The sequence below is a fragment of the Aotus nancymaae genome, unplaced genomic scaffold (genome assembly GCF_030222135.1).
Source record: "Aotus nancymaae isolate 86718 unplaced genomic scaffold, 86718_ANA_hifiasm-v0.15.2.pri h1tg000033l, whole genome shotgun sequence".
Classification (NCBI taxonomy): Eukaryota; Metazoa; Chordata; class Mammalia; order Primates; family Aotidae; genus Aotus; species Aotus nancymaae.
Window position 1 is genome coordinate 52,040,546 of NW_026988447.1, and position 20,656 is coordinate 52,061,201.

Here is a 20,656-nt window from a genome sequence, read left to right on the forward strand (position 1 = left end):
ATGATCTGTGAGGAATAAAAAGAAAAGAAAATAGCAAGGCTTCCAGTTTGGGCAACTGAGTAGATTATGATGCCACTATCCAAGATGAAAAATTCCAGAGAAGCAACAGAGTTTGTGAGAAAACTAACTGAGGTTCATTTTGGGTACCCTGGGTCTGAAATTCCGGGACAACTGTAGATGTTTAGAATGCAGTTAGAAATATGAGCATGGAGTCTAGAAAGATTTAAAGTCTCAGAGATAGAGAGTTGGCAGTCTTCAGCATGTGGTCAGAGCCAGAGGAGAGAATGAGATTGCCAAGGGTAAGTAAATGAAATAATTAAGAGGCTAAGGATGAACCCTGGGAAACATCATCTTTAGTGCTAAGGAAAAATAACGATCCATGGAGGATTGGATATGGAAACAGAGGAAAGAAATGAGTCCACAAGAAACCCAAGGTTTTGAGCTGGGAAACTGGCAAAATTGTGGTTTCAATAGCAAAAATGAGGAAGTCAAGAAGAGAAATGAGTTCAAAGATCAGTTTTAGACAAGTTGAAAAGTATTTTTCTTTCATTGTCAATAAACAATAAGATATGCTACTTTATACTTAAATTATTTCCATTTGTCAATTTTATATTTCTTAAAGGCTCTCAGGTTATCACCAAATAATGTAGCATCATATATTTAAAAAAGGTCATTGGATTGGGAATCAGAAACCAATTGAGTTTGCTCTGGACCTACCATTCATTCAAATGCTTACTGAACATTTCCTATATGCCATGTACTGTGTTTATCTGCTGGAGTTGGAATGGTGCAGTACCTGTCCCTTATAGGACTAATAAAGAAAACTGATTAATCAGTTACATGCAAATAAGTATGTAAATATAAGTGTACTAAGTATTTTTAAAAAGTAGGTGTCAGCTATGTATGAATTCATAACATCTCAGGGACCTGACTAACATGAGGGTCAGGGAAGGCATTTTTGAAGAAATAATAGTTGAGATCTGATAAAAGAAGTAGGAGCAAAATGGGGGGCAGTTTTCTAAGAAGAGAAGACAGGACCTGTGAAGGGCTGGTAATAGGAGGCAGCATGTCCTTTTTGAATTGGTAAAACAAGAGAGCAAGAGTGGAATGGAGAGGGTAAAGTGAAAGAGTCTTTGAATGAGTCTGATGAGATGGATAGAGTCCAGATTATGCAAGGTTTTGTAGTCTCTCTTCAGATACCTATCCTGAGAGCAGAGAGAAGGTTTTAGAAGAGTTCCAATACAAGTTTATCTGAAGAGATGGGCATTAAAAAAAAAGAGAGAGAAAGAGAGGTGTTTGCATTGTAGGGAACAGAATAGTGAAGAGCAAAATTGGTTGCAGAAACACCCAGTAGGAGGGCTGTTACAGAGCCTGGACAAGACATGATGGGTGCTTGTACCCAGAGTGGGGGTGAAAAGGAAAAGAAGTGAAAAAGAAGAGGAAGGCAAATTCAACAGAACTCAATGGATTGGATTAAGGTGCTGGTTTTAGGGAGTCAAATATGATCCTCAGGTTTCTTTCTGGCTTATGCAACTGATATATGATGTTGCCATTCACCAGAATGGGGCTCCATGGAAGAGCAAGCAGGCTTGTACTGGTGGAAGTTCTTAAGTTCAGTTCAGGGTATGGTGGGTTTGAGTTACATTTGAAATACCCAAATGGAGGCTCAAAAATGGGCCTTGACACATAGATGGGAAGGAAAAGTCTAGGAAGGAGGTTAACCATTTGGGAGTCATTGGAATATATATGACAATTTATAAGACTGGTGTGCACAGGACATTAGGGTTGCAGCATGAGATAAGGAGAGGGCCTCAAATTGAGTCTTTAGAAGGAGTTGAGGCATTTAATATCCAGGTAGAGAAAGATAACAGCAAATGAGAATGAGAACATGTAGAAACGCAATAGAGTTAAGTAAAAGGAGAGTATTCTAAGACAAGAGGGTGAGAAAGAGTGATCAGCAAATTCCAGACCTTTGGGAAATGCCTATAATCCCTTTATCTATCTGTTAAACCAAGGAATAATGACTTCATATCTGAGTATTGTTGTAGTAACCAAATCTAATGAAGTTTGAGGAAATGTAAATCTGTAAGTTATTCTGTTATGTAATTACTCTCAGTTCTGGGTTTTATTTTGTTTTCAAACACTGTGGGATCATTCACACCCTTATCTTACTCTTCCAGGCCTCTTAGAACACGAGCCAAAAATACGTGAATTTGAAAGTGAAAATGTTTTCCATTCTTTTTGCATAATTGCATGGAAAGTAATTCTACTCAGAACCTGGAACATCTCTCCCACTTGATTTTCTTTTTCCTTTTCCTAAGAATCCAGAAATCCTCAGAAAGTACTTTGTGTCCTGTGAGTATAGGCTTGAGCACTTCAATTCTAGAAATAAACTTAGTAGGTAAACAGTTTCCTGTGATTAAATGGCTAGCTGTGGAGTGGAAGAAGCTTCTGGTATTCAGGGAACACCTTACTGGTACATTCTCCATTTATCATGGTATAATATAAACCTCGTCACAAGCTCTCCCCACTTTGACTTTTGGAGTGGTTATTACTTAGCGTTCAGGAAGAGGGAAGGCCAGATGAGAGTGGAGCCCCTTCCCACACAACTTGTCTGTCCAAACCCCTGGCACAGTAACTGTTCCTTAATCTCACTGCTGATTGGGAGTGGAGCTAGCTAGCACCAAACCCTCACTCTGCCTCTAGGTCAGATGCTGAGCTTGTGACAACAGTTCCAACCACAAGCTGACTACTATATACAAATGATTCATTTCCAGCCTTCTGCTTTCCTTTAAAGAGTCAGCTGTCATGTGCCGCCTCTGACTCACTGAAGCTCCTTTGCCCCAGGGAAATAAGCACTCTACAGATTCCTGAGTTCCAGGCCCCTCCTAAGCCAGAAGAGTCTCGTTGTTTTTATGATGATACAGCACAGAAGCACCCTGGCTAATTCCCATTTGTTGTCCTGCCGGTAAAAGCACCATCATTTCTAAGCATGAGAAGTAAGAGAGAAGGCAATTTGTCTTTCTTTGTTTATGCAAGACAAATCTTAAGCCAGTTGTGGCATGCAAAATATTGAAGAGCGAATGCGTGTACATCCAATGGTTCTAATTCCCTATTATGCTTATGAGGCAGTGCAGAGACTTTCAGAAACTTCAGGAAGTGATCCTAAACTTTTCACACTCTATAAACTGATGCTTACCCTAATGAAGCCCCACAAAGGACATTGATCTTATGTTCATCTCTTTCTTCTTTTTTGTTAGTTTTTAAAAATTGTCCATGTTTCTAAACTGTAGTTTTTCCTATCAGCTACATATCAGACCAAAAAAAAAAAAAAAAAAAAAAATCTGTTAGTTTGAAAGGAGGATTTCATGTGAGAAGGAAGTTTTGGTGGCCACAATTTTACAGTCTCATTTTCTGAAATCCTCTGCACCCGTGTCCTTTATATTCCAGCATCGGGTCAACTGTCATTAGCTTTTTCCAAACGTTCATACCGTTGAGGCCACAGATGGATGAATCACCTATTGCCTAACTGAATTCAGCTAAAATGTGTCACTGGCAGCATCATTATTACAGAATTGTGCCTTGGTACCACTTCTGTCCATATGTTCTGCTGTTGAATGTATTATTGATAGTCATCAATCAAATGAGCAACAGCAAGAAATGTTTTAGACTTCTGTAGGAGTGATGTTACCTTATATAAATGAAAAGTAATTACATAATTGAATACGAATTCTAACCCATATAGTGATTTTTTAACATTATAGACCTTGACATTGTTGGCAACCATTTTATGGACTAACTTAATCACATTTTATAAGATAGTTTATTACTTGTATTTGTTATGATATAGTCTCATATCGTCTCAATGAAGTAAAATTCGGTTTATAGAAAATTCATTTTTAAATAATGTCATCACCTAGGTAACCTGAAGTTTCAAAGTGAAAGTAAGCATTTAAGCATATGGTTAAAATCTGCTTAATGAAGATCAGATTCATTAAAAAATACAAACTAGTGCCTTTATTCAATAAAGAACAAAAGCCAGATCAGCTTTTTCCATGATCAATAGCAGCCTCACTACCTCAGTAAGATAAGATGGGAAGTAACACTTTGTGATTTCCAGTCTATCTTCAGTGATTTTAAGGGAATATCACAATATTCGTAAAACAAAATATAGTAAAATTTGATTTCTAAAATATTTCATGCAGTAATTTTATAAGTAAGAGAACACTGTTCTGACATTGACAAAAGGTTATTATTAGACTCGATTAAATTCACAAACGTTAAGCATCTATTCCATAAAAGACATTAACAAAGCTTTTTAGGCTATACAAGAAAATAAAATGTGCTTTGCCCTCGAGGAGCTTTTAAGTTAACGAGGAAGACACATTACACAGTTCCAAAAGTTTAATAACAGTTTAAAACAAATAATAATGTGTTTTAAACTGAAGAAGGTATCAAGAGTTAGCATATACATAATTGCCAAGTGAGTGATACAGATGCTGCAGGCATTCAAAAAAGAGAAAGAACACTTGAGGCAGATGTCAGTAGAAACAAATTCACTGATTTGAATTTGTTTTGAGCCAAACCAACTATTAATAATTTTACCAATTATGGGCTAGGAATAGAAACAAATCCTGATTGGTGTTGGGTTGACAGCTATACCTGGAGGCTTTCATCTGATTATCTGCCTACGTCTACAATATTGATTCATATGTCACTTCTTCAATTTGTAGAGTTTACTAAAGGCCATTTGTCTAAATACGAAGGCCAATCACAGTGTCAGCATCCTCGTGTAGGGTTAGTCAAGCAGAATAGTAAGAAAATGCAAATAATTATATAAAGTTCAATATCTCAATGCAAGATAGATGTGTATGCTTAGAATGATACTTGTTAAGGTTATTGTTTTTAATAACATTTGTTAACTATGAATCGAAATATGTTTACTAATACAAGCAAGTTGTTTAAGGTAGTAAAAACTAATGTTTAAAAACATAGCCCTGATCCTTCAGGTGACTGTTGTTTTCAAACAAGTGGAAAATAGCAGTACTTTTCAAACATAAATACATGCACGGGTTACCTGAGAGTCATGTTAAATTCAGATTCTGGCTGGGCACAGGGATTCATACCTGTAATCCCAGCACTTTGGGAGGCAGAGGTGGGAGGATCACTTGAGCCCAGGAGGTCAAGGCTGCAGGGAGTTGTGATCACACTTGCACTCCAGCCTGGGCAACAGAGTGAGATCCTATCTCAAAAAATAAAAATGAAAAGGAATATTTTATAAGACTTTTGTCTTTTATTCTCACCCAGCTATATTTTTGCCTTTAGCACGAAAGCAAGAGATTATCAAAGTCACTGAACAACTGATCGAAGCTATCAACAATGGGGACTTTGAAGCCTACACGTGAGTAGCAGATGTTTACCTTGCTCTCATGCATATGAAAATGTATTCTTCATATGAATGCATTCTTCAATATATATGAATTCACATATGTTTAATTCAAGATTTGATATGTCAACGATAGTTTTATTTCATAGTATAAATGACTAAGTGCCCCTAGGAGATACAAGTTTATTTAAAATTTCAGAAGCCAGGCACAGTGGCTCACACCTGTAATCCCAGCACTTTGGGAGGCTGAGGTGGGAGGATTGCCTGAGTCCAAGAGTTCAAGACCAACCTGGGTGACAAAACAAGACCCATTTCTACAAAACATTTAAAAATTAGTCAGGTATAGTGGTGCACACCTGTAGTCTTACATACTTGGGAAGCCAAGGCAGGAGGATCACCTAAGCCCAGGAGGTCGAGGCTGCAGTGAGACATCATCACATCACTGCACTCTAGCCGGAATGACAGAGTGAGACTGTCTCAAAAAAAAAAAAAACAGAAAGAAAAAAAGAAAAAAAGATTTCATAGAGAGAAGACTTGACTTCTGACCCAACAATTGGAGATTTCTTTGTAAATATGCAGTTGTATAACCACTCCCGCATCACACATCACACATCACACATCACACACACACAAGTTCAGATGAGAAAAGGGCATTCTAGGCAGAGCAATTCATGTGAACAAAAACACAAAAAAATAGGAAAGGACATAAAATGTGCATTTCAGCTTCAGAAATGTCTCCCCTTGCAGTTCTGCAGAAGTTCTGGGGCAGAGAAGGAGATTAGGAGGGGACCTGAGGCAGCCTTCGCTTTTCAGCCAGTACAGCTCAACTTTATCTGCATCTCTTTTATATGTTCGTATCTTAAGGAAAACGTTACTTGAAGAATGGGTTCTAATGCTTATTTAAAGTTTATAAACTCCTGGATCTAGCAAGTACTTAGAGATTTCACCACTACTAGGCCTGCTTTACAAGAGCTTCTGAAAGAAGCACTACACATATAAAGGAACAACCAGTATCAGCCTTTCCAAAAATATATCAAAAAGTAAAGAGCATTAACATAATGAAGAATTTACATCAAGTAATGGGCAAAACACTCAGCTAGCATCAAATGGCAGTATTAAACTTAAATATATTATTACTAATCCTAAATTTAAATCTACTACATCCCCCAATCAAAAGATACAGACAGGCAAACTGGATAAAAAGCCAAAACCCATCGGTATGCTGCATCCAGACCCATCTTACATGCAACGATACACAAAGACTCAAAACAAAGGGATGGAGGAAGATTTACCAACCAAATGGAGAGCAAAAATAAATAAGTAAATAAAAAGCAGGAGTTGCAATTCTCGCCTCTGAGAAAATAGACTTTAAAGCAACAAAGATCAAAAGAGGCAAAGAAGGACATTACATAATGGTAAAAGGATCAATGCAACAAGAAGAGCTAACGATCCTAAATATATACGCACCCAATACAGGAGCACCCAGATACATAAGACAAGTTCTTAATGACTTATAAAGAGACTTAGACTCCCACACAATAATAGTAGGAGACTGTAACATCACATTGTCAATATTAGACAGATCAACGAGATAGAAAATTAACAAGGATATCCAGGGCTTGAACTCAGATCCGGAACAAGTAAACTTAATGAACATTTATAGAACTCTCCACTTCAAATACACAAAACATACATTCTTATCAGTACCATATCACATCTATTCTAAAAGTGACTACATAATTGGAAGTAAATCACTCCTCAGTAATTGCATAGCATTTCATAGGTTTAAATGAAATATTGGTTGGCTGCTTGTTTGTTATTTTCTTCCCTTATTCCTTCCTGTCTCCATTGTTAAGCACAATTATTGGCATAAAAGAGGTTTTCAATTCCCATTTTTAGACTGCATTCTAGCCTGGGCAATAAAGCAATACTCCATTCTCTCTCCCTCTTTCTCTTCCTTTTTCTTCCTCTCCTTCTTTTTTTTCTTTCTTTCTCTCTTTCTTTCTTCCTTTTTTTTTTAAAAAAAAGAGAATTAAATAAGTCAATATATAAACACCTAAAAGAAAAAAAAAACAAAACTCCTGGATCAGAGGAACTATGAAAGAAATTACTTTGCCAAAGTAAAAATAAAGCATTCAATTTAAATAGGGCCTTCTTACACCATACAACGGATGAATTCCACTCCAGTGAAAGGCTTAAATGCAAAACAGAGACTGAATCTGATCTCTGGCTAGACAGATCCAAAAGCTGAAGAAATAATCGTAAATGAGAACATAATATGACTATACCTAAATAGGTAAAACATGTATACTTTAATTAAAAATCCAAGAATAAAAGTAAGAGACAAACAAACTTAGAAAAACATTTGCAAAACATGTATCAAAAGTTAATTTTTTATATTGCTTGAATATGATTGAAAAGTAGAAAAATAGGTAAAGGACATGATCTATTGTCAGAGGAGGAAATATAAATGACAAGTGAACTAATAAAGGCATGTTTATATTTACTAATCAAGTATATGCAAACTTGAATGCAAGAGCCTCTTCTGCCTATGAAATCAGCAGAAATACAAACTCTGCTGACAGCCAACAAGGTACAGATACTGCAGGACAGTGATGACTTTCCTACACCATGGGTGAAACATAAATGGGTGCTAACTTTCAAGATAGTGGTGGCAACAGGGATGGGGGAATTATTAATATATTTTGTTATATAATCTGTTATATACCTGAAAGTTTTTATAAAGGTTCATTTTACTGTAATACTCTAATTCTACTTATAAGAATTTAACATGAGTATAAATTTTTTATGTAAAACATGGTCAAAAATTTGTGAATGAAGATATATACTGAAGCAAAATTCATAATAGTGAAAAATTAGAAACAATGTATATGCCCAACAGTATGGTTACCATTAAGTCATCTTGGTACAGTGGTTATGTTGAGTTTCTAGCGATCTGGAAAAATATGTTTTTACTGAATATTAAGCAGGACATAAAAGAGTACGTACATACTTATTCCAACTACAGAAGTGAAAAATATTAAAAGTGGAACGAAATATGCCAAATTAGATTTTAAAAAGGAAAAAAAAGGAGTTGCCTCTGAGAGGTAAAATTGTGTGTGAATTTTTTTCCTGCTTTTTTATTCTTCCCAAGTTTTACATAAGCAAGTATTACTTTTATCTTTAGTTATAAATAAATACCAAATATAAAATATGGAAGAGATTAGCTAAATGTAAGAATGAAACTAAATCAGGAGCTTCTTATAAATTAAATGCGTGTGCATATGTGTATAAACAGATCCATATGCATGTGTTTGAGTGTATCACTTCTTTATCATGACCTAGTAAGGCATACTTGGAATGAAAGAAATAGTTAAAGAAATGGAGTTAAAAAGAACAGTCTGTTTTCAGAGACAATGATTTCCTATTAAGCAATTGTTTATAGTTGTGCCATGGAACCTGCTTTTTAAAAATCTTTGTTGCTGTTATATCCTTGTTAGATACGTATGATTCTCCAAAGAATAAGAATATTCTCTTTTAAAAAAATCTTTTTTGTGGAAGGATAAAAAAGTTTGTATTTGTTGTTGTTAAAAAGAGAAAAAGAAGTTGCCTCTGAGAGGTAAAATTGTGTGAATTTTTTTTCTAAGTTTTTCCTGCTTTTCTATTCTTTCTAAATTTTATATAAACAGATACTATTTTTATATAGGAAACAATTGTAGCCAGGCAAAAGTACGTATTTTCTATTTTCTCAGACAGTTTAAAATAGGGTGTTTTAAATAATGCTAAACCTTGGGATCACATCAGTTGACTAATATCTTTGCCTATGGAGACCTATAATCTGGCCTGATTTTGTACTTTCCAGCTAGAGCTAATCCAACAGGGCTTCCATTTGAGAACTTTTGGGATGGTAGAATGTACTGGTGTAGCCCTGTCAGCTGGTCCTTGGAACACCTGTTCAGATCACACACACCCACATGTCACGTGGCAGCTTTGTGAATCTTTCATTAATCCAAAGCCTTTTATAGGGTGGATGGATGATTGATAGATAGATAGATAGATAGATAGATAGATAGATAGATAGATAATTGATAGGTAGATAGATACATAGATAGATAGACAGATAGACAGATAGATTTTCAAATATATTGACTCTTTTCATGGCTGGGTAAAAAGATCCATCACGGCACAGTTATTCCCAAATTATGTTAGTACTGATGTAAGCTAGTAAGAAATTTTGGTTCACTGATAATGACAACTAAAAACCATATTTATAGAGGAAGTAATAGCCTCTGGCAGAATAAATTCTTGTTACCATAGGAACACTGTTCTTCCCATTTTGCTTCTTAGAAAGAGACTATATATATTTGATTTTAAGCTTAAGAATGCCTGCCCAGCAGGCAGTCTGAAGTGAAGGTTGTAACCCTTGCCCCCGCCATCTTTAAGGTACAAAAGATATCCAATGTGATTTCTACTTTTTAAAAATATTCTTTAAATAACACCAGTTCCGCATTCTATAAACTGTACTGCACTTTGAGGAATTACAGTAAGTTAGACTTTAGAAATGGGTATTTCTATTGAATGTTTGTGAAATTTTGCCCCCCAAATGGAGAATTTCTCTATGAAATTATATGTGTCCCCATCCACTGTATTACCATTTGGGGCAAATTAATAAACAGTCCAAAATCCTTTGAGCTGTACTCCATTTGATCTACCTTGTGAACTCCCACTCATTCTTCAAATCCAGATCTTGTCACCGTCTCTGAGAAGCCTACCCTGATCACCATAGGCCCAAAGGAAATATTTTCCTCTCTACATTTCCAGGGGCCTTACACACATAACACAGTGACCCTGCTTTCCATATCAAACAACCAGCCATCATTTTCCAAATGTACTTGCATTTTCACAGCAGCAGACCATTGCACTTGCTGCCCTCTCACTGCCCACCACCTCCCACACACCTGGAAAACTCTTACGCATTCTTCAAAGCCCAGCTCACACTTTCTTCCTCTCTTAAACCTTTCCTGTTCACTATTAGTCATCTGTTTTTTGAGTGCTTTGCATTTCTATCTATTCTAGTATTTATTATTATATTGTAATTTCTTGATTTGAAGAATATCTGCCATATAGTAGGTGTTCAACAATTCTTTATGGATTAAATAAATTTCTCCAAAGAAAGCTCATTAGTTTTTCCTGAATATTTAAAATTGTGTACCCTTTTATTGAATCATACTTTTAGGATTAAGAAAGAAAACCAATATGTGCATTTGAACCTCCTATTGATTTCATTTTAAAAGTAAAATAAACTTAAACACAAGCTACATAAGTCTTATGGACATTGCCAGGAAGTATAGGGTGTGATACTTTATTTCAAGCCAATTGTAATATACATGTTTAACATGAATGTAGAAGATGTGGTCCATCAAAAAATTATTCCAGGGCCAAGCACGGTGACCCATCCCTGTAATACCACACTTTGGGAGGTCAAGGTGGGAGAATCACTTGTGCCTAGGAGTTTGAGACCAGCCTGGACAACATAAGGAAACTCCATCTCTACTAAAAATAAAAATAAATTAACCTAGTGTGGTATTGCACACCAGTAGTCCCAACTACTGGGGAGGCTGAGGCAGGAGGATTGTTTGAGTATGGAAGGTTGAGGCTACAGTGAGCCATGATTGCACCACTACACCCCAGCCAGGGCAACAGAGGAAGACACTGTCTCAAAAAAAAAAAAATTATTCCAGAAGTATGTAATTTCAGAACCAAAGATAGGTTTATAGGATTTGGAGAGTGTCTTAAACTTGGACTATAGGACCTGGAGAGCATTTTTTAAAAATAATAAACCTCAATCAAGTGTAAAAAACTGGAAAATTCACCTTAAAAATAAAAAAAAAAGTAGAAATTGTAAAAAGAGGCCTCCTAAAATATTGTATATTATCATCTGCTTGAACTGGTTAAATTAGTTTGTTCCTATCAGAGTTCTCTGCAAAATGTCTTTTTAGAGTCTGCTCCTCAACACACCTTGCTAAGGTTTGTCATAAAACTTTGCATTTAAGTGTTTTTAGAGGCTGTTTCCTTCAGTGACTGATGAATAAGAATGTTTACACGTGAAACAACAAAACACATTAAAGCACCTATTAATTGCTTGTTTTCATTATTTTTCTTTTACAGAAAAATCTGTGACCCAGGCCTTACCGCTTTTGAACCTGAAGCTTTGGGTAATTTAGTGGAAGGGATGGATTTTCACCGATTCTACTTTGAAAATGGTACATTTATTCCTAATTTAATAACATGCCCTTTTTCAACTACTCTGAGTTTTTCCCAAATCTGCAGATTCTCTGGCTCTTTTCTACAATGAGAGTTTTTACCTTCATCCAGCATTGAAAACCATACAATTTTTTTTTTTGTATTCAAAATTGAAAAAAAAAAATGTCAGGCTTGGCTTACAGTTTTGGTGTGTTTTGAAAAATACCTTTGTATAAAAATTAATGCTTGCCAGGCACAGTGGCTCATGCCTGCAATGCCAGCACTTTGGGAGCCCAAGGCAGGTGAATCAGTTGAGGCCAGGAGTTCGAGACCAGCCTCATGAACATGGTGAAACCCCATCTCTACTAAAAATACAAAATTAGCCAGGCATGGTGGCGCACACCTGTAATCTCAGCTACTTGGGAGGCTGATGCATGAGAATCGCTTGAACCTGTGAGGCAGAAGTTGCAACGAGCCAAGACCATAAGACTGAGCAACAAGAGTGAAACTTCATCTCAAAAAAAAATAAATAAATAAGAAATGTTGATTAAATACACTTCATGCAAGTCTCAGTCAATAATATAAGCTATAAATCAATTACCAAAAAAAATGTTATTTCAACTTTTCATAAAACTATATAGACAGGCACAGTGGTTCATGCCTGTAATCCCAATACTTTAGGAGGCTGAGGTGGGAGGATAGCTTGAGGCCAGAAATCCAAGACCAGTATAAGCAACATAAGGAGACCCCATTTCTACACAGAAGCCAGGCATGATGACAAGCACCTTTAGTCCTAGCTACTTGGGAAGCTGAGATGGGAGGATCACTTTGAGCCCAGAAAGTTGAGGCTTCAGTGAGCTATGATCATGCTACTGTAGTCCAGCCTGGGTGGCAGAATGAGACCCTGCCTCAAATTATAAAAATAAGGAAAAGAAAAAATAGGAGGAAAAAAATTTTTTAAAACCACAGCATGCCAAAATAGTCAACATAGAAGAGTGCTTTCAAGCATATGTGATGCTTATTGTCAAAGTAAAATGAAAATGAAGATGAATAGTGAGAGAAATTTTTCAATTCAAATTTTAAGACTTCTTGTAGTTTCAGAAGAAAGAGACATTTCCAAAGAAGGTGACAAATGGAGTTCATCCTGCAGAAATCCTTGGTCAGGTCATCAAGAAAAGTGTAAACCAGGAATTCCGTTTATTCTTCTCTTTTTCCTTATACCTAATGACGTTAGACATTATACTGTGTTTACATATTGCATAAAGTGAATTCATTCCTTTTGCAGAGATCTTTTTGAATTAAAGATGAGATGTATTATAGTAATGACAAGGATAATCACGTCTCTTTCAGTAATTATAAGCTTTGATAAGAATGTCTGCCGTGGCATGGATTTTCAAGTTAAGATGTGATGAATGAGTTACTTTTTCTTATGTGCATTAGGCATTTACAAACAAACAAAAAGAACCATTTGATAAATTCTCTTAACAAAGTTTCAGTAAATGTCACATTCCCTATATTCCAGCGCTCTTATAGCATCTCATGTTTCCTCCAACTGACTCTCTATCGACACCATCTGATCCCTAATGAAAGAATTAACCCATTAATATTTTAACCTTTTTCAGCTTGAAACTAATATACATATACATGCATCATGTTCCATAAATATATATTCTCCATGATGGGGTATTTAGGTGACTCTAATAATATTTCATGTAATTTGAATAGATATTTTCTGAGAGTGGAAAGCATGTTTGGATAACAACTAAAAACAATTCAACCTTTTCTAGTGATCTAGGCCGGGCTCGGTGGCTCACACCTGTAATCCCAGCACTTTGGGAGGCCGAGGTGGGTGGATCACGAGGTCAAGAGATCGAGACCATCCTGGTCAACATGGTGAAACCCCGTCTCTACTAAAAATACAAAAAATTAGCTGGGCATAGAGGCGCGTGCCTGTAATCCCAGCTACTCAGGTGGCTGAGGCAGGAGAATTACCTGAACCCAGGAGGCAGAGGTTGTGGTGAGCCGAGATTGCGCCATTGCACTCCAGCCTGGGTAACAAGAGCAAAACTCCGTCTCAGAAAAAATAAAAAAATAAAAAATAAATAAAAAATAAAAAATCTAGTGATCTAAGAAAGGAACATCATCAGTAAGTAATGTGCACTAAATCATCCTCATATCTCTTGGTAATTGAATCGTTAGAATTAGTAGCTACTGTCAAAACATCAGAGGCTAGAGACTAGTGAGGGCTACTGAGTCAAAGGAAAGAGCTAGAAGATCAGAATCAGGCTATATGCCAACACAATTTGAATGTTTATCAAATGATCACAAGTGGACTATTATGCAATGAACTCTAGTATGTGGAGGAGTCAGAAGATGAGATGAGAAACAAGTTCATAGGCTTTTTCAAAGGCTACCACCAGCCTTATTTTGGAGACAGTGATGTCCATACCTGAAACTTGATGTATTTCCCTTGTCCCACATACTTCACCAGCTAACAAAAACAAACACCACCACAAAATCCCCGGTCAACTGTCCCAGCAGTTCGTTTCTGGAAAGACAGGAACTGCTTGGCACACCTGGGCCAGGCCTTCTTCACCTCTATTCATATTGTGATTTATGTTTCTAACTACTTTCCATTATAAATTAATACATCTCTACAGCTTTTTCACCCAATCAGAATTTCCAGAGGAGCATGTAAATTGCCTGTAAAGGAAATCAGATAAAATAAAGACTGTGTCCACTTCTGATCTCTTGTTGTTTTGTACAGTGCCCAGCACCCGATTAGTGCAAATTGTAGATTAATTACCTAATTCGTGAGTGAATAAAGGGCATTTCATTTATTGGTCCTACCTGAAGTTATGACTGGTTTTAGTTTCCTTTACATAGGAACTAAATTTTGCTTTTCATGTTTTTCTCTTTCAGCTTTGTCCAAAAGCAATAAACCAATCCACACTATTATTCTAAACCCTCATGTACATCTGGTAGGGGATGATGCCGCCTGCATAGCGTATATTAGGCTCACTCAGTACATGGATGGCAGTGGAATGCCAAAGACAATGCAGTCAGAAGAGACTCGTGTGTGGCATCGCCGGGATGGAAAGTGGCAGAATGTTCATTTTCATCGCTCGGGGTCACCAACAGTACCCATCAAGTAAATATTTCCAGCTTCTTTTGTTAATACACCCATGGTCAGCTCCTTCTACTATGTTGATAGCACGGCATATGTTATTTAATGCTAGTGGTTGGTTACATTGATAGAAATAAATGCCTTCACTGGAAAAGTTTAAGATTCTCTGGAAAGATCAGTCAGATCAGCCATTTGTGGGTTGAACTTTGCTATAGAGCAGTATATGATAGGTTTAGATAGGACTAGAGACTACCTTATCAAAATCTCACAGGGTTAAATCCAGGGGATTTATATCATAAGGCAGTATATTTGTGACTTCATTTACTCAATTGACAGAGGAAGGGGATATCAGAGGAAAGCATAGGGAGGACTTTCTAAAATGGCCAATATATTATCAGGAGTTTCATTTCATAGATGATCCCCTGGGGCTCAATTATAGATATTAGGAAAAATTTACAGAGTCAGCATTTAAAAGGCAATTGTTAGGTATTGCAATGTCTTTCTCACCTCACCGTTCTACCTCGGATATCTTGTTCGCTTTTCCAGTCAGTGATTAGGTACATATTTATTGTGAATCTCCTAGGTGCTTAACCTGTGCCAGATTCAACACAAGGTAAAAGATATTGCTTTCAAAAAACATGTATTCTCATTTAGCTAATCATTGATTCCAAAGAAAAAAATTGATATAATAAAGTTTATAATCAACTTCAGAATACAGTAAAATTAATGTACAGTGTAGCAAACTGTTCATAACAGTTTGGAAGTACACTTTGTGTATAGATAGAATTTTGGGCAAAGTCTTAAATGATGAGTAGAATTTAGAGACATAGAAATATAGAAAAAACAAAGGAGGATAGTCCAAGCTAAATGAGCATCAGAAATAAAAGTATACTATCAGGATTTAGTTTAATATGATAGAACATTATTGGTAAGGAAGTCTAGTTACAACTAGATAAAGAGGAATAATTAAAAATAGGTTTATTGGTAAAGTGGAGTGAGATGAAAACAAGAAGAGTTTAAACTCGGTGTAGAAGTTTGGTCCACTGTTGATCTCTTTCCAAATTCTCTCACGAGGATCACCTGTTAATATTTGGGACGTGGAATGGGGGTTCATACAAACAGGCATTCAACTCACTCCATAGAATCCATCACGATTTCTTAGTTTGATAACATACCACAGTGGTTTTCAGAGACCTTCTGTGTAGCCTTAATAATTATATATCACTGTTGGATTTGTAAAAAGTGAGTCAACAGGGACAAAAAACAAACCAAGCGATAGGCTGGAATTTATTCCAGAAACAATAGCTATGTAATTAAGAGAAAAACACAAAAGGAATATGAATATAATGAAGACAACTTTGTTTTTGTTTTTGTTTTTTACCTCAAAGGGGTACAGCACAAATTGATTGCCAATTAATATAGAAGGGATTACATTCATACAGTACCAGGGGGTTAGGTTTTTTTGCAATTCCCCAAAGTGTTTTTGGGATAGAGCCTATTCAAGATGACTTCATTTTATGCCAGGTGGCTTAAATGGGGCTTCTCTTAATAGGCCACTCTGTATTCCAAATGGGAAAGAAAACTTCTCAGGAGGCACCTCTTTGTGGCAAAACATCTAAGGCCTGAAAACCATTCACATATTGGTCTTGTAAGTAGCATCCTGCTCCGTGATACTTGGTGATTGGAGCTGAATGAAAAGCTGCATGGCTGTTTTTCTTCCCTTTGAAGATATTTTCTCTTGCATAATATTCAATGAAAAACATACAAGATCTTTGACAATTCATAGCAATTTTGCATGAACTCTTGAGTCTAACCTTCAGCCCCATTTGGTAGCATAATCCTAATAAACACTGAAAATAATTTTTTCCAACATGTGGATTGTGTCACATTAGAATCCTGAAGTTTTCACATCAAAAGTAAATTATGTCTGGGTCAATTCAGATAACTCTCAATTATCCAGACTTAAATTGTACGAAGCTTTAAGATCCTTTGGTGTATTAACCATTCTTTCAGAAGGTTGCAGTTCCTATAAGCAGCTGGCTGTGGCAAATGTGTAAGTCAATTTGCTGTGTCTGACTGAGTATAATGGTACTTGACCATGAGGACAGGCCACATGAGGAAGTCAAGCTGAAATTTAGAACTCACAAAGTGGATAATTCCAGAGGATAATTGAAAGTTGACTGTGATTAACTTCATGTTTTTGTTGTTGTTTTTAACTATTTGTTTCTTAGATTTGGGTTACAAGTATTCAGATATGTATGGTGCTGTTGTGAATATTTGCCTCATTCAAAGAACTAAACCTTTTCAGAGCTTTTAACAAATAGTGCTCTGATGTTTTCAACAAAGGAGAGCTCCAATTAAAGAGAGTAATTATGTTCTCTCTACTTTTGAGACTATATTCCTTGTCAAATTGAGTTCTAAGTTCAATTTCCCAAGGAATCTAATACTAATAACAAAAGCTAAGGAGGAGTCTATTTCAACAAAAGGATTATATTCGTTTACTAATTTGTCCAGTTGCTTAAGATGTATACTTAGATTTAATAATGTGATTGAAGCCTGTGTCCCTGTCTCTTTATTTTTAGCTTAGCTTTGTGTGAAAAAATAATTAATACTGATTTTCTATTTTAATATTGTCTTTGTGTAACATTGTATTTTTTCTTGTAATGATCACAAGCAAACATCTCTTATACATAGTGTTTTCAGTCTATTCATTAGCCAAGTTATAAAACTGTAGCCTAGTCAAATCTATGGCAAAACAATTTGATGATATTTTGTAAAACGATATAATTTATTTCTTCCTCCCCCTTTCTCCTTTCAGCTAAATATCAACAGTGCCACTTCTGCATTCTCTGTTCTCAAGGCACCTGGATGGTGACTCTGGGCTGTCCTCTCCTCCTCTTCATGCATGTTTCTGAGTGCATGAAGTTGTGAAGGTCCTACATGTAATGCATATGTGATGCATCATCTTACCATGTATTCCTTCCTATACATTGTTTACACTTCAACTACGGGGATGTTCCATGCAAACTTAAATTACTGTTGGCAAAACAATAGGGGGAGATTAGACAAAAAAAAAAAAATCACGATATTCCAATTACAACTCTTCATCAAGTTTCTCTGTTAATGCCAAGATTTAACAGACTTAAGAACTATTGTTCTCTGAATGACAGTTTGTAAGAGAAATGTAAATTTTTTAGAACTCTTTGCTGTTAATCTGTTTTGGCTTATTTGTGTTTTTGTTTTTGTTTTTAAAAAATGGTAAAAAAAAAATATATATATATATATATATATACATATATACCTTCAGTTTTCTGGTGTGATCCTGGTTAAAATGAATGATTTTTCATTGAAAGTTTTGCTGTTTAACAATTAAAGTGGGTTGATATGTGGGCAAAATCACTTATGAAAGTAGAAGCAGTTGGTTTGCTACCACATAAAGCCATGCTGTTTTTGGTCAAACTGTGTAAACTGGAAAAATGCACATCATTTCTGAGTTTAATCACTTTAGGATATGTTCACATTGTTTTGGTGAATTTGCTGAATTGAATTTTTTTTTCTTAAATCTGTGGTCTCTTTTCTTTATCCTGTTTCTTTGTTCCTTTTATTTGCTTCCTTTTTTATTTTTCTTTTGTTCCGTTCTTTTCTTACTTTTTTTCCTTTTCCTTTTTTTGGGGAAGCAGGCTAGTAGTGTGTGAGAAAAGAATGAAAGGGAAATTTGCATAATGAAGGTAAAAGGGAAATAAAGGTCTTTTGAAGGTAGCTAAACTAGCACTTTTGATCATCTTCAGGACCCACAAAAAATGTTGTCAAGATTTTAAAGGTTTATAATTCTGCTTAAGCTCTTGTTTGGACTTAGGTATCCTAAATATGTTGGAGGTATTAGAATTGTTTAAACTTAAGATAAAATAAAGTTCCTCCTGTGACTGCAATGTCTTACTGATTGGGACAGTTACCAGGAGGATGCCAAGTTGATAGCAGAGGGGGTTTTATGTAAACACACTCACCTCCATCTTGAGGAATGAGAGGGTCACTTCTGCATCATCACTAGCTAGTTTTCTAGAGTTAGAGAGGCTTACAAATGTTTGCCATTCTCATAAGTGTTTTGAACTTGTTCTTTGTGACTTGTGCTTTTTTAGCTTCTCTCTTGAGTCAAAGTATCATTATCTTCCTTTGAGGAGTTAGGATTTTCCAGTTTAAAGCAAAAAGGGAAATGTCCTAGGTTTTCTTTATGCTTCTTATTTTTCCTTTGTTGATTCAATTCCTGTGATTTTTTTTCTCTTCCCGGAAATGCTTTACAGTGCATGGAATCTCCATCATCGTTATTTTAACGATAGTAATTCACAGTCCTCGGATGCCTATTTTTAAAGCAGAAGCAAAAGAAAAACAGAACAAGAAAAACAACCCTTCCTCTTTTCTCTCGTCTCACCTTTCTGTGTTGATTACTAATCATCTTAGATATTATTGCTAGTGGATGTATGGGTAGATGGGTTGAAGCTTTTCTGATAATTATTACACAATTTAAAACAATATATATTTAAAATAAATATATACAGTAAATATATTGAGCCATGTTAACCTGCCAATGAGATCTGTGAAAAAATAATGGCCTCATTTTTCCCTTTTTAATTACTTTTACCTTTCTGTGAAGCAGCTATATGTGGCATACATGTATTTAAAGGAAAAAAATAGGTGTAGAGTGATTTTTTTTTTACACTTTTAACTTAGCATGTGATGTTGAAGTATTACTGTAGATCAAGTTTGTCTTCCGCACTAAGATGTGAGGAAATTGTGATTTGTTCTCTCCGCCACAATTGAATTACACATTTATTATCTTCTATCATTTTGAAACACTGCAGTTTACCATGGGACACTGTATATATTTCTTGCCATAATGGTAAATGACTGATTGATATATTTAAGAGTTAATAAATTTGTGATTTCTGCTGACAGTGCGTCCATCTTTATTTCTTCAGAAGAGGTACTGTATTTATGCATGCATGGTGCTGGCCACTGTCAAGGGCAGTGTGTCCGACTCTGGTCTCATTTAGTACATAACAATTTGCACTTGGTGAGAATGGTAAGCTAATTGTTCTCTATGAGCAAAACAATGGTGTCTTCTGGGAAAATGTTGCTGAGAACAAGGTATTTAACAACTAAGACTCCTAAAACCTTGTCTACACTGTACCCTCCAATCCAGCCTTCACATGGCTGCTATTTTTTAACACAAACCTAACCTTGTAACACTTTGGTGTCATCATCCCTGGTGTATAGGAAAGCACTCCTGCTCCTGCTACTCCCCAGCTTGAACTTGAGTATGCATATATGCTCAGCTTCTTTTGATTTGCTAAAAGCATCACACTTTCTCACTTGCCTGTTTATGCTGTTCATGTTGTTTATGTTTCTTACCTAGAATAAATTAGTCTTCCCCTACTTCTTTTCCCTGCTTCTTACTCTTTCCTAAGATTCAGTGTAGAGCACCATGCTCTGCAGCAAACCTTCCTAGGCCCTATTCTGGGCTTCCCTCTCAATACTTGCGTAGTAGATTGTATTTATCTCTCTGGCCAACCACATTGTTTTAAAACTATATTTCTATTTGTGTCTTCTCTACTGCAGTATAATGTCTCTATTGGGAAGAACTGTGTCTTCATCATTGCATTCCTAAACCCAAACCAGGGCCAGGTATGGAGATACCGTTGATAAATAGTTGTTGAATTGAGGCCAACCCCTGTTGATAACAGAAGCCTCAAGGTGTACTCAGATAGTCCTGGGTTTAATTAACGGTTCTCTCACCATTGTCTTGATGCTCTGAGTAAGGTACCTCTTCCCTCTGAACCTCGGTTTCCACATTTGTAAAATGAGAATAAACATAGCAATTTAATAAAGATATTGTGATGATTAAT

At 36.0% G+C, this 20,656-nt stretch overlaps 1 protein-coding gene across 23 annotated transcripts in view; it reads left to right on the forward strand.

Annotated features, from left to right (window-relative positions):
- CAMK2D (calcium/calmodulin dependent protein kinase II delta) overlaps positions 1-19,703 on the forward strand; it is a 317,145-nt gene extending 297,442 nt beyond the window's left edge. For 21 of the 23 annotated variants that reach the window (XM_012473885.3, XM_012473893.3, XM_012473900.3 and 18 more), the window contains 5 exons: positions 5,326-5,401; positions 11,555-11,649; positions 14,552-14,780; positions 16,309-16,404; positions 17,575-19,703. In XM_012473885.3, the coding sequence (XP_012329308.1) occupies positions 5,326-5,401; positions 11,555-11,649; positions 14,552-14,780; positions 16,309-16,375 (467 nt within the window). In that variant the 3' untranslated portion in view covers positions 16,376-16,404; positions 17,575-19,703. Of the gene's footprint in view, positions 1-5,325; positions 5,402-11,554; positions 11,650-14,551; positions 14,785-16,308; positions 16,405-17,574 lie in introns of those variants that run through there. The other 2 variants (XM_012473894.3, XM_064383930.1) reach the window with 2 other exon arrangements.
- Positions 19,704-20,656: the final 953 nt, after the last annotated feature.